Source organism: Phodopus roborovskii, unplaced genomic scaffold, assembly GCF_943737965.1.
Source record: "Phodopus roborovskii unplaced genomic scaffold, PHOROB, whole genome shotgun sequence".
In the NCBI taxonomy this organism is placed as follows: domain Eukaryota; kingdom Metazoa; phylum Chordata; class Mammalia; order Rodentia; family Cricetidae; genus Phodopus; species Phodopus roborovskii.
In genome coordinates this window covers 26,520,003-26,543,291 of record NW_026126480.1, presented here as the reverse complement: position 1 = coordinate 26,543,291, position 23,289 = coordinate 26,520,003, and the positions used below count along the sequence as shown (strand labels likewise).

Genomic DNA, 23,289 nt, shown 5'->3' with positions numbered 1-23,289 from the left:
GAAGGCAGGGAAAGACAGGGGAAGGCAGGGGAAGGCAGGGGAAGGCAGGTGGCATTTGCCAACATGCTGTAGAAATCCCCCAAAGGGCTGTTACTCATCCATGAAATGTTCAATATGTTTTACTCTGCCTGACACCTGGAAAGTGCTCTCACTGGTGCTCTGAAGGGGGTCCAGCCTGTCTTCCTTTTCTCTTCACTGTCTAACCAAGACATGGAGCTATAGAGGCCATCAATTCATACACACACCACCTTCAATGCCAGTAGGAAAGTCTACAATGCTGTGGTGCAAGCGCTTACACCAGCTCCCCATGCACCTCTGATGTTCTGATTATTTCCTGTGATCCTCACTAGGACTCTGCCAGTTGGCATTTTCTTGATGGAGAAGGAATGGCAGCCTCGCCAATGCCACAAGGTTAGAAGACACAACACTGTATTCTACCTGAGTCTTAGTGGCTCTGTGGCAGGTACCCACAAAGAAGACATGACCTATGGGTCATTAGCACTACAAACAAAACAAAACAAAACAAAACAAAAAAAAAAAAAAAAAAAAAAAAAACACCATTGCTCTCTAGAGCATTCACAATGTTCCAGTACCCAAGCAGACAGAAAGTGCATCTTCCTGCCCTAGTACAGTATCACTGAAGACCCATTAAGGGAAAGGTATTGCCTGCAAGCCAAAAATTGGACTCTATCTCTGAGTGGAGACCTGCCATTGTCTGATCCCTTAAAAGGTAACCCAGTTGGGATGGTCAATTACCTGGCCAAGAGACCATCCTTCAGAAAGACAAGTCACCTTAAGCCATGCTAAAGTGATAGGAGGAATAACTAGCTGTTTAAAGAGATAATGTACTTTTTTCTTCCCAGATTTTCTGCCCCTTAGTGCAGTTCCTACAAGCCACCATGCAGTTCCTTTGGGTCTGCCCACCTTTCTCAGTCAGGATTCAGAACTACGTCACTTTCCCTCTTACTTCTGTACCATCTCTTTCTTTCAGGTGTCAGCTGGAGCTCAAACACTCTTTCTCTGGTACTTTGGTGTGTTTTGGTCGAGAGCCCTCTCTCCATTGTGGGACTGCTGGTCCATTATGTGGCTTATTTCTATATTGGTTTAACTCAGAAGGCATGGTCCTTTCTCTCCTCTGTTTCTCTCCTCGGGGCAACTATCAAGCTCTCCAGCTTGTCTTCCTGAGGGATTTCTCGTAAACTCTAATACAATAGTTTCCAAGCTTCTATAGGAGTCCATTCTTAAATTCCCTTTGTTAACAAAACTAAGAATCCCAAGAGGGACCCCAATTTCCCTTGCAGCACTGGACGACTCTAGCAGGACTGCCACCATTTCCGGTAGCATTGTGCATCAACCACCAAGGACAGGGCCTGTCAAGTCCAGAGTAGTGAAACAGTACTGGCTGGACATTCCTGTCTCTGCTCTCCCTCTGCACTCACCGGATCACTGGGTGAGGGATGCCTTCGGTGACCTGCCTGTGAATATGTGTATGTATGCAGAATTCACATATGTACGCCCAATCAGCCAGCATGGTTATATTTGGCTGCGCACACCACACTCACAAATGGGGCAGTAGGCCATCATGATATGCCAGTCTGTCCCTTCTAAGTCCCTGACTACCACAAAGCACTGGTTACAGACCCTCAAGGTAAAGATAAGTGGCAAAGATTGCAGGAGACACTTACCTGGGTCTCCAGGGTGATCACTGGACTCGGGTGTGGATCCTGTGGGGAGAAAGGAGAAAGCACTCATAAATGGTGAGATGAGGGACATTTCCAACCTGAACATCGCTTTCATCCCGGTTTGGTATGCCAGTTGGATGGGGCCAACAGACTCTGTCTTCTCCATTCTCTGAGGATGCCAGAACTTGAGCCAGTCTGCCCCCTGCTGAATCCCAGCACTCCTTTCCATATCTAAGTGATGGGAGAACAGATTGTCCATAAGAAGATCTATGAAGCAATGAGGTGCCAAGAAGAAGGGGGATGAGAGGAGGCTCAGTCTATAAAGTGCCTGCTTGCTTGCTTGCTTCACAAGAGGGAGGATCTGTGTTAGAGTACTGACATAAAAGCTAGGAAAGGGGTACACACTTCCAATCTTAAAGCTAGGCACAGTAACAGGCAGATGCCTGGGGCTCACTGCCAGCCAGCCTAACCTACTTGGTGCCTCCAGGCCAGTGAGAGACCCTGCACAAAAAAAAAAAAAAAAAAAAAAAAAAAAAAGGGTGGATGGCTCCTGAGGAATGGTACCTGAGATTGTCCTCTGATATCCACACGTTTGTACCAGCACACGCATGCAACATGAACCTACAAGGCATGCATAAGAATGTGTACACACACACACATGCACATATACACACACAAAATAAAGAAAGCACCTTTTCCATACATCTCCAGTGCTCGGCCCCCATGTGAAAGAGATTTGGGTCCATAAGAGAATTACAATTCTCTTATGTGAGATTATGTCTAATCTTGCAAGAGTAAAAGATGTGAGAAAGAGAGAAAAGGAGGAGCCAGTACCTGTGTGAGTAGCACATTCCAGAGGGCCAGGAAAGAGCTTTTCAGGCCAGAGAAACATCCCATTCACTCAGCCTTGACAAAAGACAATTGCCTGGAGATGCTGGGTGGTAAAGTCTGGGGTCACTAAGCATGCATTCTGGGTTGGGGGAGGGACAGATGGAGGAGGCAAGGATGCAAGGACTAATGGGAGGTGATGGCATTCCTTCCTCCCGTGGTTTCTGAGGAAAACAGGAAATCCAGCACATAAAGGCTATTTCTGTCTACAACATGTCTTCTGAGAACTTAACCATCATATGTGTTCCTGATTCTGGGAAAACTACTTTTGGCTGCCTTGACAGAAAATGACCAAGCTTTTACCCTGGGTAAAAACCCTGTTGGAAGCTTGGCCCTAACAAAGCAGATTTTCCAATACAGGCTTCTAGGAAGCCATACAAATTGGCATCAGGCTACCCTTCTTCAAGTACTATGAATAAAGAAATGACCATTTGTTTGGGGGTGCTGACAGGATTAAACATAGGGCCTCATCACTTCACCACCCCTCTCTGATTATCTTTCTTTGATTTGTATTTTGAGGTAGGGTCTCAGTAAATTGCTTGGGCTGGCCTGCTGGAACTCACTGTATTCTAGGTTGGCCTTGAACTTGTATTTCTCTTGCCTCGGTTTCCCAAATTGCTGGGCCTGACTCCACTTGCTTCCCTTAAACATTATTTTATCATTTTTCTGATACAAGGTCTTTCTGTGTACCCTAAGTTGACCTGATACTTGCTATGTGGCCCAGACTAAACTCAAACCCATGGCCATTCTCTTACTGGGATTACAGGAACACACTACCAGACCACCCCACTTACTTTCTTGATTCCTGTAGGCAATTATCTTCCTCATGGCACACTCGAGATATAATCTCAGGCACATTTTGACCTGGAGACTTTCCCTGAAGGTGAAGAACTTGTCTTCCCCCATTTCCAAGTTTTGAGTCCAAGTCCCAGCACTTCCCTGGCACAGCTCAGAGATGTTGCCAAGGAGACACCTCACCCACTCTGGTTTTCGTACCAGTTGAGCACGGTTAGTCCTCACACCCAGGAAAACACTAAGGGATGCTTTTCCTTCACTCTGGCACATTGCAAACTGACCCACAAGGAACTGATGAGGGGTTTTAGAGAAACAGCTCAGGTCATCCCACCGTAGCCTCTTCTGCCCGTTTGCCAGGATAGCATTCAGCTCTGACCCACCAGAACTCAAGGTTTACTGAGCTACTTAGAGTGGGAACCCAGCCTCACTATTCTACTCTGTTTGACCCACACTGTGAGAGCACACAGCTCCTTCTCCATGCCACCATCAGCCTGAGCCTGCCTACCTATTCTAACTGTCCCTCTGCCCATATTCATGGAGATTTAAGTCCGGACAGAAGAAGCCATAGCTCAGTCTCAAAATTAGCCACCTTCTCCAAAGCCAAATCCTAGCTAGTGCTGCACGGGGCATTGGGTGAATGCCCAGACTAATTAAGTCGTGCTTCATGGCCCATTTGGCTATTGTGTGGGGCTTATGCTTCATTGCTCCAAATCCCAAGACAGGAAAGAAAGGGGGAATGCCATCCTGAACCCATAAGAACAACTTCACTGGGGAAGACTTTCCTTGGAAAGCCAAGGGAAATGTTGGCCAACTATGTGTATGATACCAAGTGACTGGTCCCTTCACACAGCACAGCATCTACTCTTTATCTGGAAGTCCAAAGTCACAGATGTTATCATACACAGTCAGGAGTCCAAAGTTTATTTCACAAGCTTCTGGGAGAGGGAACACAAAGGGTCCTTATTTAGCATCTTAATTAACTGGCAAGGAAGAGGATGAAACACTCACAAGGGGCATGTGTCATTAACACTAGGCTGTTCTCATGCCAACTTACTTCTCCTCCCTGGGTGCACACTGGAAATGTTAGACTCTCCCTAACCAGCTGGGTCCTAAGGATTCAAGGTATGACTGCATATCTGTGAGGTCTCACTCACAGTAACAACCTCTTTAATTGGAAAGGCTAACGAAGTGGAACTGGGTCAATGATGCCGTCTGCCTAATCCATCCTGTCTGTCTAAATTGGGACTCTTAGGTTTACAGTAGAGTAAATTCCTGTCTGTCAGAGAGAAGGCTTCAGGAGACCAAAGGGGAATTTGCAACGTGCTTGCTCGATCCAGTGGAGTGCTTCTGGAATTGTAATGAGGATGCCTGACCATAGAACCTCCTATGCTAAGAAAAGCCCTTAAGGCACCTACTGCAAAGACAAGTTGGAGAAGGCAACTGGAGAATGGAAGAGTGAATTAATGATACACATTCCTTACTACTCCCTAGAGACACACTCTGTGGTTGTGGGAATACACCCCAACTTGGAGAAAGCCATTTTGCACTTTGATGCTCATGTCTACCAGTGACATATTCAGCAATAAGCATTAACATCTCACCAAACACCAGAACACACACACACACACACACACACACACACACACACACACACACACACGAGCATCTGTATACATGGTGTTTTTAGATTGTAAATATCATGGGGAGAAATGAACACACATGCCATGACTGAAAATAAAGCTTGATCTCTGCCACAGAGGGAACTTGAGGAGCTAGCCATATCAGGCCACACGTGCTTCCTGAGTTCTGTGCCAGCAGCTTGTACTGTGCCCCTGGTCACCACAAGGAAGCCAGGCACGAGTCAGAGAGACTCTGTACACTTGCTAACTGTTCAATCAGAGGAGAGTCAGATTGCAGTCTTAGAGAAATGAAACCCATCTGCCCATCACAAGTCTTGTTCATAAGAGCAGGAAGCTGAACTCAAATATTGCCTCGTCCATGGAGACCACAAGTCAGATTCTAACAAGCAATTGAATTTCAGGAAAGAAAGTAGGGAGAGGAAGGTATGTCTTAGAACCCTAAGTATGCTCCAGGCATTTCTGGCCTTTTGGTTTTGCTTTAAGGACATCACAGGCAGTTTGTTATTGGATGTTAGGCAATGGCTTGGGGTGGAGGTGACAATGACTCATGCCTTCCACACAAGACCTATGAAGTCAATGGGCCCTTACACTACACCCTGTGTCTCAGCCATTCCCATGAGATGTGTCTGAAGACTAGCTTGGCTCTCTCTCACTGTGAACCCTATTGGGTAGAACTGAAAAACTTCTGCCATGGAGACATGCTCTTACTGGGGACAGAGCTCAGCTGGTACAGTGCTTGCCACCATAGGCAAAGCCCTGGGTTTGACTGTAAGAACCATACAACCTGACTGTGAATTTACATGTCTGCAATCCCAGCATGTAGAAGCTAGAGGAAGACTGGAAGTTTGGTCAAGGTCATCCTCAGATACATAGTGAGTTCAAGGCCAGCCTGAGCTACTTAGGACCTTATCTCAAACAGAAAATAAAGTACCTTTGATTTAGTTATCCAGCACCAGGGACCTGTGCAGATCCCAGAACTCTTCATGGGATCATAGGTAGAGAAGGACTAAAAGCTTCACCCAACATCCCAACACTCCAGAGACACAGGCTTGCTAGAGGCCACCAGGTAGAAGCTGAGTTGGAATACCAAGTCAGAAGCCCTCTGTATTACTTTCCTTATGGCTGTGACAAAATTCCAGCAGAAGAAATGGCAGGGGGAGGATGTCTCATGGCTTGAGACATTCTGTGAGAAGACAGGAAGGCATGGTGGAGTCCATGGAAGCAGAGACCTGTGGATGTGACTCCTTGCATCTTGGTAGACCAAAAGCTACACTTTTCACTAGATGTAGGGTAGGAAATAAGCCACCACCCACCATCTTCACCAGCAATCCACTTCTTTCAGCTGGACTTTCCCCAATCCCACAAAACAGTATCATCCCTGGGGATCAAGTCTTTCAAAACATGAGGCTGTGGGGGGATAATTCACTTCCAAATCAAAATGCCTTCAAAGGGCACTTTAGTTAAATGGGTATGGGTCAGAGCTTGGCATAGGGCAAAGGGTTCCCAGGGGAAGAGAGGGAAGGTCAGAGGTCAGCTCTGAGTTCAAATCATGCCTAATTGCCCTATTAGTTTACTTGACAACACACAGAGTGTTTAATACAAATAATAGATATTCATTTCCACACTGTTCTAGGGTTGGAAGCCCTGAGTCTCAGTGCTACAGGTTTGCTTTGAAGGATTCTCCACTGGCTCACAGGGACCCATTCTTACTACCCTCCCATGTGGCTTTTGTTCTCATACTTCCCTAGTGTCACTAACTAAACCTCTTCTTCATGCAATGACAGCACAGCAGACCCACCATGAAGGTACCATTTCATCTTCTTAAAGAACCTGTATCTCTAAGTGCAACAACATTTAGAGGTACTGGGGGTTAGAGCCTCCATGAATGGGCTCCATTCAAACTACACCAGACAGCAGACAGCGACCTCAGGTGAACCATATAGAACAGAAGAGACTAGCTTACCCCTAATTGAACTTACTGTGTGGGATATGTGGAGGCATTCCCAATAAATATTCTGGACTAATAGGTATAAAGCTAGAGTGACCTGGATAGATCCAGAAATGTAGTGTCCTACTCTTTGAGAGTAGGAAACTGCTGACTTTGTCAGTCTTCCAGAGCATGCCATTAAAGCAGATATTTAAAATATGTGCATGCTTTTAATACCAGCATTCACTTGGGTCTCTGTGAGTTTAAGACCAGCTTGGTCTACATAGAGAGTTCTAGGCCACCTGGAGCTACTCAGTGAGACCCTATCTGGAAAAAGAAAATGCTTATTAGTTCAAAATAATATTCCCTTTGTTTTTTGTGCTAGACTAGTGAACATCGACATATCTCTGGATATATAACTGATGCCCTTCTGCATGCTGTGAATATATGTTTCTCTTATTGGTTGATGAATAAAGCTATTTCAGGCAATGAACAGGCAGGATATATTCAGGCAGGAAGTATAGGCAGGGATACCAGACTAGGAGAGAATTCAGGGAAGAGGAACTTGACTTGGAGAATGAGTTGTGGGAGAGACACCATGTGGTTGCAGAGGGAGCAAGAGGCCTGGGCATCGCTGGTAAGCCAAGGCAACATGGAGATAAATAGATTAATAGAAATGTGTTAATAATTAAGAGAGTGCTAGCCAATAAGAACTCTGAGCCATCAGTGAAACAGTTTATAATCAATATAAGCCTCTATGTTTATTTGGGGCTAAATGGCTGTGGGACCAGGCAGGACAGAAATTTCTGTCCACAATTCTTCCAAATGGAAGTTACTGTAGACCTTGACTGACTGACTCCATCCCAGCAAGGAAGATACAAAAATCACTAAGTCCTTTCAAGTGCTGTCTGTATGCCAGACAGGTGCACTAGTTATAGCCCTGCCTGGGGAGGGAGGCATCTGCTCCCTGTCATAGATACTCATGGTGGAGAATAGTTCATTCACAAACAGTGCTCAGAAGAGCAGGAACCAGGACCACAGAATTGGTTTCTCCAGTGCCAGGCCTGGATCCTTTAATTTCTGTGTCCCAAGGTAGGAACTCACTTAAGGTATTCTAAGCAGTGTTCAAAGGACCTATGGTTTATTTTATTTATTGAATGCCCTTGGGCCATTCTCACCTAAAGGGATCCCTCAGGGAGATATAGGACAGGTGAAGTGACAAAAGGCAGAACTTGCATCTTTACTCAGCTGGCCACTGAGTGTCTTCTGCACACATGACTCCTAATATTTCTGATGCTAGTAGCATCTGTGTCCTGAGGAATTTTCTGCAACACTCCAGCTATTTATTCCTTCCTACTTAGAGGGAAAAGGTATCTCTCCTGTCCCATGGTAACTGCCCAGGGTTATCTTCTTTTCAATGCTTCCTCCCTAGGGGCATGTGGTTTCCTGTCACCTTTTTCTCAAGCCTAAACACAGCAAACACTTCTCTCCAAGTGTCCATGGAATTTCCTTGGTGACTTCTTCAACCTATGTGGCCCCTGCGATGAAGGCAAGACACACAGGTTGCCAAGTGGTACTGAGTGACGAGGAAGGGTTGTCAGAGACACAGAACTCTCCCCGTCACCTCAGTGTGCACTGGTTTGGCTGCAGGCCAGATTCACACAGAACACACCTTGCTGCAAAGGGGCAACTCACATTCAAATAGGATAGGGGTGAAAAACCGGAAATCCCATAGAGAGAGGAGGGGTCATGGCAATGCTTCAGTGACATGGACAGGACACATTAGTCTTCCTCTTGCTATCTTCCAAATTTAAGAACTTTTAAACATGAATAGACCTCCTTCCTGTACAACACTCTTTATCTATTTTACTTCAAATCCCTCCAATGACCTATAGTATGAAGCTCAAGCTGGCCAAGCTGGGAGTTCATCATCTACAGCCTTGAACAATATGACAGAGTATGGCCTCATGGGAACTCAGTCACCATGTAATGCCTCCATTCCTCAGTGAGTGGACCCTGGGACATGAATGTTTAAGCAAACCATTTACTACTGGTATGTAAATTTTTTTCTGTTTGTACCTGAGAGGATCTATTATCCCACAAGAAGTCACGGATCTGGGGATGGCTGTCAGTGAAGTGTTCGCTGTCCAAGCATGAGGACCTGAGCATGGATCCCCTGCACCAATGTAAAAGCGGGAACCAGCACATGTGCCTGGGATCCCATCTCTGGGGAGACAGAGGCAGGAGGATTCCAGAACTTTCCAGGCTAGCCAGTCTAAGAGAATTTGTGAGCTCCAGGTTCAACAAGGAATCTTGTCTTGGAATAGGCGGTGGTGGCTGGGAAGATGGTTCCAGTGACCAAGTGCTTGCTGGACAAAGCTGAGCACTTACCTAAAAGCCAGGTGCAGCCACGCACACCTGTAGCCCTCGCACTGGATCTCAGGGCTTGCCTGGCAGCCAGTGTAGCCAGTGAGGTTCACTAAGAGACTCTGAGGAGAAATAACTGGGGATGATACCTTCTGGCAACCTCCAGGCCTCAGCATTTACCTTCATGAACAATTGAGCACATAGACTTGTGCACATGTGTGTGCATGCGCGCGCGCACACACACACACACACACACACACACACACACACACACACACACACATACCAGAACAACAAATAAATAAGGTCATATGTCTGGCTACCACTGACAGTAATCAGAACATGGGGGTGCACTAGGGCTGTCCTGAATGTAAGGTGCTGTGCTAAGCAGGTCACTGATATTTCATGTCTGGGAGGCGACATTAAATGCCCATTTAACAGATGGTGAAACTGATGCTTGGAGAAGTAATTTGCCAAACACAGACCATTAGTAGATATCTCTTATGGTTTGGCTCTGAAGTGACTCTCCAAAAGGCTCATAGGGTTGGTTCCTAGCTGGTATCATGATTTGGAGAGTATTTGGAGAAGAAATATTAGGTGGTGTGGTGCCTAGGTAAAGAAGCAGATCATGGAGAAGGCAGTTCCTTACAGCTATTTCCTTCTCTCTCTCTCTCTCTCTCTCTCTCTCTCTCTCTCTGCCTCTCCTCTTTTCCTTTCTGCATACCATTAGGTCAACAACCTCACCATGTTCCCACCAGCATGATACCCTTCCTCATCAACATCCCAGAATCAACAGTGAACTATGGATGGAGCCTGTGAAACCATGAGCCAGAACAAGCCATCCACCCTTCTGTTGGTCTCCAAAGGATGTTAGCCCCAGCTATGGAAAAGCAACTGGTGCAATGTCAGAGCCAGCACTTGGACCACTGTGCTCAGTGTTGTGGATGTACTTGTTGACCACTATGTGACAAGTGTCCTCAGTGGTTCAACCACATGATCAATGGGAATCACCAGCCACATTTCATAGTTTAATGGTTCAGTACCCACTAGGAACCTACAAGGACTAGAGGTTTGGATCAAATGTTCCTAGTACCCGCTCTCCCCACTTCCTCACTGTGAGTCTTTGAGTTAGTGATTGTGATAGTTAATAACAGGGACTAAGGAGCCGGTCAGAAAGTATACCTGCCCCACAAGCATAAAGCCCTGAGTTCATTCCCCAGAATCATGTAAAAAGCTGGGGAGGTGGGCACAGGAGGGTCTCTGGGGCTCACTGGTCAGCCAGCATAGCCCAGCATAGCTCCAGGTCCCTGAGAGAGAACCTGAACCCACACATAAGGTAAGTGGGTCCTGCAGTACAGCAGCTGAAGTCTACCTATGGCTTCCATGTGCACATTCACCCATGTGCAGGGCATACACACACCTGCACACTCGAGAACAACAATAATAACGATGGCAACAACTGTCTCTCGTCCATGCTAAACTGACTGAGATGGTGTCCCAGAGCCTGGTTCAACTTTAGCTGAGAGTAACAAAGTCACAGTGTCATCCTTTGAGGACACTACTGTCACGTTACAATGTCTTTGTTTTAAGAATCACTTTAGCCCACAAAGTGGCCCTACCATGTCCCACATTCAATCTCTGCCCAGTGCCACTGAGACCAGAGCTCCCTTATGGGCTTCTGCATGTAGCCATCCAGTTATGAACAGAAGGACAGCTGCCAGGGGATGGAAACACAAACTACACCTCCAGCTTAGATCAGACATCAGCATTTCCTAGGCACCTACCAATTCTGCATTTACTTTCTGGGATGAGCAAGGTGGCAGTAGCCATCCATCCTAGAACCAATATCACCGAGTGTCTCATTTACTACCTGGTGTTTCAGTGACACTATGCTGCTGCTTTGGAGATTGGTAGGTAAGGGCTTTGTTCCATAGGGAAACTGTTTGGATATGAGCCCCAGATATGAGATTAAAAACAAAAGAAAAGCAAAAGAAGAGAACTTAGAGATGCAGGTATGTAGCTACATCCTTCTGTGGGGCCTGTGAGTGTGAGTGTGAGTGTGTGTGTGTGTGTGTGTGTATGTATGTGTACATATATGGTTTTTGAGACAGCATCCCATGAATCCCAGATTGGCCTCAAATTTGTTATGTAGCCAAGGATAACTTTGAACATTTGTTTCTCCTGCCTCCAGCTCCCAAAGTCTTACACCACAGGTGAGTGCAGCACCATGCCTGGTTTGTGCAGTGCTGGGGACTGAACCCAGAACCCCACAGGTGTTAGGTAAGCATTCTACTAAGCCCACTCTGAGGGTATTGCTCAGCAATGACATGGCTTTAGATAATCAATATGGCAAAGGAGCAGGTATAGACAGACTCCATCTTGCCTATGAGAGTAACTTAGTGATCGCTGACCTCAGTCTAGCCCCCTGCTTGCTGGTGAGTCATGTGTGAGCCAGGATAGAAGTGCATTTCCTAAGGGCTACTTCCAGTCTGAATCAAAACTCAGTATGGCTGGGAATGTAGCCAGTGGTAGGTCATTTGCCTAGCATGTGATCTGTGGATTTGATCCCCAACACTGCCAAAATCTGAGTCTGGAATCCAAGTTTCTAGATGTTATGGAGTCACAGATTCATCTGTTTTGCCAAAACAAATTTCTCAGCCTTTGCAGGCTCCCCTCCCTTTCTTTTCTACTCTTCTAATACCAGAACATATTTTGTACCAAAGACTCCACATCCCAGCTCTGGAAGAGTGATTCAGCTCTGCTTGGAATGTTTCCAAGAGACCACACACAGAAATGCCAACACACGCCATGGAGGGGAAAAAACAATTGCGAGGGCAGGGAGGAAAGAGCTCTGAGCTCCAGGCTCTGAAATGGACAGGACAGTCTTCCCTGGGCTGGGGGAACTGCTGAAAATATGAAGTTATTTTGAGGGCCTGAGGAGACAGATGGTCTTTCTACATTTAGCAGAGAGTGGTCCAACCCTTCTTGAACCCCTCTTCCATTTCTTGGTGACATTGATGGTGTTGTCAATGGTGATGATGATAACATCAATGACAACAGTCATTTTGTTTTTCAGTGCTGGTCATATAATTCAGGACCTAGTGCATGGTAATTCAGGACCTGGTGTATTGTGCTCTTGGACAGCTTGTCCAACATAGTCCCATCTCATCCTAGCCGCAGCTTCACTGGAGCAATCCCAGCACTATGATGGCCATCTTCACAGCTATCATTCACTAGTCCTTAAAAGGTACCACAATCAGCAAATGACAACAATAAAAAGAGAAGCATCATTTTATTACATCTTCAATCTACTCTCACAGAGGAGTTGTTATACATGATATTCATCACGGAGCTGAGCATGTGGCTAGATTGGTAGAACAAGTACTTGCTTAGAATGCACCCCCAGCACTCATAAAACAGTGGCATGCTGGAGCAGTCAGGACACACCGAAGGAGGGTCAGAAGTTCAAGGTCATCCTTAGATATACAGCAAGTTTGAGGCCTCTGAGACAGACAGACAGAAATATGGAAAACAAAATTCCCCTAAAGTCTGGACACATAAGCAATTACTTTCTATATTTCTATTATGAGGAAGTGTTTTGTGACATTATGTGTTTATTGGCTTCTACACTATAGATATCCTGGGGTACTGGGGTAGAAATATGGCTCAGATGGGCAAGAGACTTGCTCAAAAATCAGAAAGCTAGGGTGACTTAGCCTTACTACCATCACGGTCATTTGAAAAATCAATAATGAAAAATGAACCACACTTGGATGTGGTCTGCTTTGACCTATGTAACAAGCAAAGCATTTAAAAAAGTAATTGCAGCCATTTCAATGTTGGGTGTCATCTCTGCATCTTGATGGATGCCTTTTGTTGAGATGTTAGCAGATGGAGCAGAAGCAAGCAAGCCTCAGCCACAGCAAAATCCATATGGCTACTGCCTCTTGGAGTTGGACAGGGACTCTGTGCTGTAGGGCCAGTCCTGTCAATCAACCTGTGTCTGGGAAGCCATCAAGCCTGTGACTCCTCAACATTCAGGGTCCAGGGTTTATCTTATATAACTCCACATGGCAAAAGAACTTTCCATATTGCCTGTGGACAACTTCTCCAATATGCCCCAGCCCCAGGAATGAATATCCAGGATACAGTGCCATGACTTCACAGGAGAAACAAGAGTCTAATGAGACAGAAACATGTTGAGCATAGTGATGGGTGAATGACAAGACTCTACATTGAGCTTCATGGTGTGTGTGTGTGTGTGTGTGTGTGTGTGTGTGTGTGTGTATTCACAGTAATATGTGTGTATGTGCACATGTGTGTTGCTTGTATATGTGTTTTTATGTGTGCAAATTTCTTGTCAAGAGTCTTCCACAATTGCTCTCCCTGAACCTGGAGCTTACCCATTTGGCTAGATTAGCTAGCCAACAGTTCCAGGGATCCTCTTGTCTCCACCTCAGGGTTGTGACAATGACGGCCTCTATATACATTAGGCTTTTTACAGGATGTTGAGGATATGATGTTGAGGATATGAACTCAGACCCTCACATTTATGCTGCAAACACTATCAGTAGAACCATCTCTCCTGCCTCATGGTCTTGTCTCTTGTGAGTTGGGAGGGAGGAGGTGGCTGTGGGTCAGGAGGGGGGCTGTGGTTCAGGATGGAGGTGGCAGGCAGGAGTAGGCAGAACAGGAAGAAGTTCCTGGTGTTCTCTGTCTGCTGGTTTCCTGCAGCCGCCTCTGCAGCTGCCTGTGGACTGTAGGGCTGTTTTCCTCCAAACACTGGAAGGAAGTGCTCTCATCACCCAGGACAACAGACTTGGCTCAAGGAGCCAAAAAAACGTGCGCAGCCCCCAGAGGCAGGAAGACCAAAGAAAGCCCAGTCTGAGACAGTGTGCTGCTCACTGCTTACAAAGCTCCAGCTGGGAGAAAGGGACAGGACAAGGCTAGAGGAAGGGAAGGGGATACAGGGCACACCAATGTACAATGAACTCCTTTCTCCAGTGAATAAGCAACTCTCCTTAACTCTGTCTCAATGGCTTTGTTTCTGAAACACCAATTCTACAACCAGAAAGCCCAACTTGTCAGACCTCCTGCCAAGGTCAAGCAAGAGCCTGAGATCCCCAGGCAAGTTGATAATTGACACCCAGGGGACAACTTCTGTGCTAATTCCTGTTGAGCTGAGCCAAAGCCCACAATGGTTCTCTTTATTTCTATGCCTTTCTGCACTGGGTGGGAGGGGAAACTAGCTCACATGAGTACCATGCTGAGAGTTTCTGCAGGCTCCATTCGGGAGACAAAGTGCTTCCCTTCCCAAGAACTTCAGTGAGACATCTGCAGGGGAGGGTGAGAAGGAATGGGAGACATAGACCCTCCTTAAAAGTCTGAGTTCTCCAATGACTCTCATTCCTTCCACAGTGGGAATCATCCCCAGTGCCCCAGAGCCTCTGTGGGGAGGGCACTTTGTGGCTCTGAACTGGGGCTGGTGATTCTCAGCTCAGAAGGGCTTTGATCAGCCTGTATGATGCTTTAAGAATAAGAGAGTGACACTGGGTGCCAACTTTCACATAAAGAGGCAAAATTTCCAAGTTTCTTGGGAGAATTGAAGATCTGATAATACACTCCTAACATCTCCCAAAGGCCTGCCCACCTGGGCTGAACAGCAGCCTCCTCTCTGGGAAGAAGCATAGTCTCAGCAGTTTTGCTAAGCCACCTGTGCTAACACCATTTCTTTACTTGGGATGCCCTTGCATGGTGAGAATGGGGATTTGTGTAAGTGTGAACTGGGGTTAATAACCACTCTGGTTTAGTGGGTCCTAAGTCATGCCTAGTGGTTTCAGAAGGAGAAACTAGGCTTAGAGAAAAGCTGGGAACATTCAAACATGAGCTGGCCATTAAGCAAACTTGCCTACAATGTCCAAGGATGATACAGCCTAAGAAAAGCATGTGATATACCCAGGAATACTTGGCTAACAACAATCTATGCACCCAGAGAAAGAGCACAGTCCAATGGCTGCTTTCTCACCACAATCCACACATCCATACTTCAGCTCAAATGGCACCAAGAAAGTGATCATTGAAATAAAGCCAGACATATAAACTGTTTGACTGCTTCATGTATCACATGATACTACTACATTAAATATATATAATAGCATTATGTCCAACAGCAGGCATACAACGTTCTTAAAAAGAATCAATTGATGAAAATGCTAATGATCACCAGAATTGTTGGTGCACTTGGACTTGCCTAACAGAAGGTAGCCACAGTTCTTCAGTATGAAAAATGTATACAGTACTTGTAAAGTGCAATAAAACAAAATGCAGTAGCTTGAGGTGTGTTAGTACTGTTTAGATAACTTGCCCTATTTCCCCAAGGCTAATTATTGTTTCCCTCATTTGGATGCTTAATATAGTCAGCTTGGGACTGGTCTATAGAACACCCTTGGGTGAATACTTACTGACTCTAAATACAGTGGATTTCGAACCTTGTTAGGTTGTAATCTAAGAGGTAGATGGGAGAGACAGATGCTCATAGTTCAAAATGAATGATGGGATGTTTCCTGACTGTAAGGTGAGGGAAACCTCCCCACAAAGGAGTGTGTATAGAAACGACATTGCATAAATGGTCAGTTGATGTCTATGTTAAGAAAGCAGAAAAGATACTGTACATGTGATACATATCATAGCTGATAAACTAGGCTCTACTGAGACTATATTTTATGTGTAAATGTCATAAATCTAAACTATGTTCCAAAAGCTGGAGGTGTACTTCAGTGGGAGAGAACATCTTAGCATGGGTACATCCTTGGATTTAGTGTCCAGTATCACACATAAAAAATTAAAATGCAGGTATGTATGCAAGGTCTCTACCATCCTAAAAACTAGGAGATAATCTTCACATTGTCTGCCTAGTTTCTCAAAATTTTCTGAGTCACCCCACTCCTGGTACTAGTATTCAGTGGTTTAGGTATAAAGGTGGAGAAAGGCCAGCATCAGATTCCCTTAAGCTGACTTTGATCTCTGAGCTAGAACAGAACCAGGAATGAATAAGAGGAAAATCATTCCATATTCCATTTCTATACTTTGCATTTATAATCATTCATGCAGGAGCATCTTTAAACACCAAAGGGGGGGGTGCTACAGTTGTTCTGATCTCACCTGCTAACTGTGTTTACATGCTAACAGCGTTTCTCAGGGACAATTATCTTATTACTAGTTCGCTAATCTTTTCAATCTTTCCAACACAGTTTACAGCTGCAGACTTCAAAAATTAAGGCTAATTAAGACCCTGCTTTCAGCAGGTAAACTGCTTACACATTTTAACGAAGTAAGAGAAAATCAGTTTGGAAAAAGGTGAGAAGGGCACAATGTCAAAAATAGAGAGAAGAAGTTCTACATCTTCTATCCATGCTAGGGTTTCAATGACAGTAACCCCAGGATCCCCTACAGATCCCAAATTGTTAGGGCCCAAGCAAACAGAAAAGTGTTTTCATACAACATGAAAGTGTCTTCCTGTTCGTGCTAAGTGATCTCTCATTATTCATGATGTCTAATACAATGTAAATGCTGTGTAAACAGTTCTCAAACCACACTGGAGAATGAAGACCTCAAAATGCTGTGTGCACCTCCTCTCCCCAGGCAAGCATTGCCATCAGGCTTTTTACATAGTCAAGCTTGTTCATTAGCAGCTACATAAAATAAACAAGCAGGTTAGCCATTACTACTGTGTGGGGAAGGGTGGGATAGATGTGTAGATCTGTGTAGGTGCACGTGTGTATGTGTGTGTGTGTGTGTGTGTGTGTGTGTGTGTGTAGGGAGGTCAGAGGATGACTGTGGGTATCAGCCAAGTGCTGCCTACTTTTTGTTGTTTAACAACAAAATCTTTCACTACCTGAGAACTCAAGTCTACTAAGGTGTCTGGCTAAGGGGCTACAAGAATACATCTCTCTCTACCACTCCAGTGCTGGGATTAGAAGCACACAGCACCAGATCCACATTTTAAAAATATAATGTAGATTCTGGAAATTGAATTCAGGTCTTCATGCAAGTACAGGAAGCACTTGAAAGCTCTTTTGGTCTTGTTTTATTGTCTTTATTTGTTTATTTATTTGATATGAGTCATGGCACACATGTACAGGTCAGAAAACAATTTTCAGGAGTCAACTCTCTCCTTTTATGGTGTGAGTTTCAGGGATCAAACTTAGAACATTAGGCTTGGCAGCAAGCTCCTTAACTGGCTGAGCCATCCCGCCAGCCCATGACATGTTATATTTGAGAAGCAAAGAAAAGATGCATGAAACTGGTACTCTGAGAGAATGAATAGCATGAGTTACACAGGATTAGGAAGGAACCTGTTCTGGTCCAATCAAGGTGAAACTTTTCTGTTTACTGACAGAGATCCTTATTACATATCATTTTCTTGAGCTCAGTGGATGGCTCAGTGGGTAAGAGCACTTGCTGCACAAGCAAAAGGACCTGAGTTCAAATCACTGACACCCATGTAAAAGATTGGCACATAGCTGCAAGCACACCTGTAATTCCTGTGCTCTTGGGAGATAACAGCAAGGTCAGAGGGCTTGCTGGCCACCAGCTTAGCTCAGGTTCAATGAGAGACCATGTCTCAAAGGCATAAGGTGGAAAGTGATAGAGCAGTATACCGGGTGTCTTCTGGCTTCTACATACGTGTGCATGGATTCAAACATGCTCATAAGTACTTGCACACACATATAAACACAGAGAGAGAGAGAGAGAGAAGGGAGAGAGAGAGAAAGTATAGCTTCTATCTAGCCACCTTGGCTATAGTCACTAAGCTTTTTGAACAGTTGTAGCTAAGGACCCTCTGATCACCTACTCAGCAAGACACCATGCTGGATATTTTAAGATGAATTCCCAATAATTTCTATTTACCATTTAGAGGGATCATCACACATCCCACATAGTGGAAACCAAGAGGTTGTTCCCACCCAGCAAGCTTTACAAATTATTCAGTTCCCTGTATTGCTACGGACAGTGAGAAAATCAAAAGGGAACATGTGACCGCATATTAAAGTCTGATAAAATATCTTTCTTCTGTCTAAAATGAAAAGACTGAAAAAAAAATCAATCTAGGTTAGATAAAGGTCAATTTGCAGTCTAAGGGCTTGGAAAAATAACAGGGATATTTGCGGGCAATGAGAAATGAAGAGCTGGGCTGCAGTGTCAGGTCGGGATGAAAGCACCTGCCTATCCCTGGCAGGAGAGGGAAGAAGTGGAAAGAGAGATAAAAGAGATGGGAAGAAAAGAGGAAATAATGAAAATCCCAACACCCAAAAGGCTGAGGTAGTAAGATCATGGGTTTGAAGCCAGCCTGAGCTACTTAGAGAGACACTGTCTCAAAAAGCATACCAACAAAATAAATATCTAAAACACTTCTCAGTCAACAACACCCATCACACACCCCTGCCCCACTGTTGGGTGCCTTATATGGAATGACTCAGGATCCCTCAGATCATTGTATTACAAATTACCTGTCCCAAGGATAACCAGAACACCCAGGAGTCCCCTAAACCCAAGTATATTACGCTCTGTTTGTCTGAGTTGTGAGATGCCCATGAGTTTTGGGCACTTTCTCATCCCAGGTCAGACTGGAGCCACTCAGTTTGGAAGGTGTATAATCAGCATGTAGTCCTGGGTTCTGACTGCTAAGTTCTGCTGAGGAAGACAGTCTTTTCTTTTTCTGAATCTGAGCAAGTAAGAGCTAGGAGGAGCTCAGAGACCAGTGACTCTGAACACAGATGAAGAACTGAGGTCTGCCAGGACAGGTGCTATGCTTTCTCATCTTGGCCTCTTGCTATGGGGGAGGTTCAGTGAGTCAAACACGAATACACCCCGTCTGTGGCTGATAGTGCCAAAGAGTGTTTTTTTGTTTTTGTTTTCCTCCAACCACCTTGTATGTATCGAGACAGGAAGTAGTAGATCAGCAATTTCCTGTGGCTGCGGCTGGAGGACTATGATGAAGATGCAAAAGAAATTCTGGAAGTGACACCAGTTAGTTGCTGGGGTGTCGGTGGCACAGATATGTGTACTAAATCACTACAATGTAATCTGTAAATACATGATGGGTTTTGACGGCTGGGAAGACAACCAATACATGTCTAAGTGGTAACAGACCACAAATGTCTACTTACTATATGGAAAACCAATACAGACTCTGGTGGTTTGAATAAGAATGTCCTCCATAATCTTGGGCATTTGAATACTTGGTCCCCAAGTGGTGGCACTATCTGGAGAGGGCTGAGAGGTATGATCTTGCTGGAGAAAATGTGTCCCTACTTCCGGTTTTCCCTCTCTGTTTCAGGCTTGGGGGTTGAGAGTTGAGCTCTCAGCTGCTGTCCCAGCCACCATGCCTGCCACTTGCTAACATGTTTCTCTGCCATGATGTGCTCTTACCTCTTAGGATCCACCAGCCAAATAAATGTTGGCTTCTTTAAGTTGCTTTGGCTCTGGTGTTTTAAAAGAAACTAATGCAAAAGCATTTTCTTATTGTCACTATTTCCCAAATGATACAGGCTTACATTGATTTACACAGCTTTTACATTGCAGTAGGTATTGGAAGGCAGGTAGGGATGCATTGGTCCAATCTTTTGACTTACATGGGTCATGATATAACCTACGAAGTCTGTGCTTAAAAATAAAGCAGTTGAGTTATAAAAGCAACAATAAGAAATTTAGATCTCATAAGGATTTTAGTCTACAATTTTGTACTAGGCTATCCTGGGCTCCATGCAGTCCACAGACCATGTGTTAGATTCAACTGCCAGTTTCCATTAAGAATGCATAGAGTGCATTCAAACTCTGAGACCTTTGACATAAGGGACCTCAGTATATACATGCTACTGCATATGCAAGTGGCGTTTAATGCTTTATGTCTTAGAGACTCAAGAAAGCACTAACACACATGCCCATTTCTCAGGTGTGGAGATCAAACCCCCCAAGAAATGGATGCAACTTACTTAAGGTCACAGTCATAGGAGAAGCCAGAATGTGAACTCAGGGGATTTGGTTCCAAAAGAGAAATTCTACCTTCCTCTACAGATTAAACCTCCTTGAGACCCAGCTACTCACTCTAAATGATGACAAGGCCTTAGTGGGGCTGCGTAGATATCGTAATCCATAAAGTGTCCACTGTGCAAGCAGAGGGCATGAGTGCAATCTCTAGCACTCACATCCAAATCCAAGCATGGTGATATATGTGCCTGTATTCTCGGCACTAGGGAGGAATAGATGGGGGCCTCACTGGCCAGATAGCCAATTTATCCAGAAAGTCCCAGGCCAGCGAAAGACCTCTCCCCAAAAATTAGGTGGATGGCCCTTGAGGAACAACATTGGAGGTTGGCCTCTGGCCCATACATGTGTACATGCGTGTGTGCACACCACAAACAAACAAAGTACATAAAAATAAAAGCAAACAGCTTTCTGGTGAAATGAAAGAGCCCGGTTTCCAGAGGAGAGTACTGAGAAAAGCACAAGCTGGAAGCCAGGACCTAGGGCAGACAGTACCCTCCAAGCCACAGCCACCAAGCGTGACCAGGCAGTCAGACCACGCAAACTTCTCTCTGCCAAAAGGAGACTGTTTGTGCCCCGCCAGAGTGAATATATCCTCAACCCCACTCAGAAATTTTCTCTAGAACATGGCCTGCCCTCCCTAAGGTAAGAAAACTCCTCTCTCCTTGGCGCCTGTGGCAACCACCCCACTGCTGATTCTTACCACTCTAGTGGCCCAGTGCAATCCACCAAGACTGGCTGCAGGTAAACGGAGGTCTCTCGTGGGAAATGTCCATGTTGACACAGAATATATACACTTTAAATCATCTCTAGTTTGCTCACAATTTCTATGCTGCAGTGTGATATTTGCTGCATGGCACTGCTTGGGGGATCATGAAAAGAAAAAAGTCTGTATATATTCAGGACAGACAGACCTTTCTCTTATTTTATTCAATTAATTACAAAATTGTAGGGTTTTTTAGATGTATTCATTTTATTTAATGTGTATGAATGTGTCCGTGCATCACATGTGTGCCTAGTGCCCCTGGAAGTCAGGAGCTTGGGTCAGACTCCTGGGAACTGTATTTGTGGATGGCTGTAAGCTACTATGTAGGTGTCAGGAATTGAACAAGTGCTCTTGACCACTGACTCATCTCTCTGGTCCCTACTTAACTCCTGTGTGTGTGTGTGTGTGTGCGTGTGTGTGTGTGTGCGTGTGCGTGCGTGCGCGTGCCTGTGTATGGGTGTGCGTGCATATGTACTCATAAATGCATGTGGTGATTAGAGGTTAGTATCAGGTGTCTTCCTTATCACTCTCCACTTCAGTTTTGGAGACAAACTCTCTTACAAACCTTGCAGTTCTGAGGATTCACTGTCTCCCCACACCATGAGATTACAGATGCACACCGCCACTCCCACCTTTTAAATGGGTGCCAGGGATCTAAACTTGGGTCCCAGTGCTTTCTTGGCAAGCACTTGCCATGCTGAGTTATCCCCTAGCCCCCAAACTCCCTTCTTTATTTGTGTATTTGAACTGCAGTGGGCAGTGGTCAGGGATACCAAACCCTCATCCTGAGCCCATTGTACTGTTTCTGTTCCTTTTCTTCACTCATTGATATTCAGGGTCCTGGTAAAAAGAGCTGGGCTGTTTTCCAAGAAGCAAACAGGGTGCTAAGCATATATACACTTTAAGCATATGGTCTCTACACAATGAATGTTGACTTTGAACAGCAGTAATAAGATGAATGGTTTAAAGAAAAGGAATATTTACATTCTAAGAATTGAGTTAGGAATTGGCTTGTGTCATAGGGAAAGGGCAATAGCATTTTGCAATGTCTGAAGCTCTGGAGACAGACTGTGCCTCCAACACCATTACATGACCCTAAGTGAGATGCTTCTACCTACAAGGGCAAGGACATTAAAGGGTGGTTCCAGAGGTGTATGCAGCAACTAGACTAATACTGTTTGGGATGCCCTTTGCATGAAGCCTGAGGCCAGAGACAGCTAGAGAATGTTCCTAATCACCTGCTCAGCCCTTGCGGACAGCTTAGGCACAGGATCTGGGAGGTGACAGCCAAACTGGTAAACTTTGGGTCTCATTAACAGAATTCAAGAAAGTCAGAATGCCTTTATCCTTCTTTTGTTTTTACCTACTTAAAAAATTATCACATTTTTATTTAATGCGTGTGTATGCATGTGCACTCACACTCAAATGGGCATCCCACAGCACACATGTGGAGGTGAGACAACCACCCATGGGAACTGGTTCTTCCTCCCACCAGGCTTGATAACAAGAACCTTCAATGCACAATCTCGTCAGCCCTTATTACTCTTTTACAGATGGAGAACTGAAGCAGAAATGATGGATTAGCCAGGGCCAAAAGCACATACCTGCAATCCCAACTACTTCCGAGGCCAAGACAAGAGAATGGAAAGTTCAAGCCTTGCCTGGACAACTTAGACTCTCTGGAATTAAAAAGCCAGCAGGGTCCCAGTTTTTAATTGAATAGGATGAGCCAGGGGTGCAAGGATGCTACCCCCTTTCAGTTCCCAGTCAGTGACTCTCAGTGGGTGGATGACCCTACTTTTAGAGAAACAAGACTGGGCAGCTAGAGTTTTTATACAATGCTAGCAAAGGAGTGGGACTGGGGGAGGGCCAGGCTCACATTCCACTGGGGTTAGAAGCAGCATTGCTTTAAATAGCAGCTTAAGCCTGGCTTGTGATACTTTGTGGATTAGTAAATACTTATTGGAAAGGTGGAGGGGCTTGAGAACAGCAAAGCAGTAGACTGTCCAGTATGCATGTGAGTGTATGTGAGTCCACACACACACACACACACACACACACACACACACAAGAAATGCCAACATGGAAAACATTCCATTTCAAAGTGTCTGGCTCTGAGAACCAGTTTAGAACAGTAATCCAACCTGAATGTATTTTAATTCCCTCCTCTAAGAGCAT

At 45.1% G+C, this 23,289-nt stretch overlaps 1 protein-coding gene across 1 annotated transcript in view; it reads right to left on the bottom strand.

Annotated features, from left to right (window-relative positions):
* Window positions 1-23,289, bottom strand: part of Xylt1 (xylosyltransferase 1) — a 281,098-nt gene that overhangs the window by 190,051 nt on the left and 67,758 nt on the right. Inside the window, exon 2 of the mRNA XM_051192768.1 lies at window positions 1,686-1,724. Within this exon, the coding sequence (XP_051048725.1) occupies window positions 1,686-1,724 (39 nt within the window). The remainder of the gene's footprint in view (window positions 1-1,685; window positions 1,725-23,289) is intronic.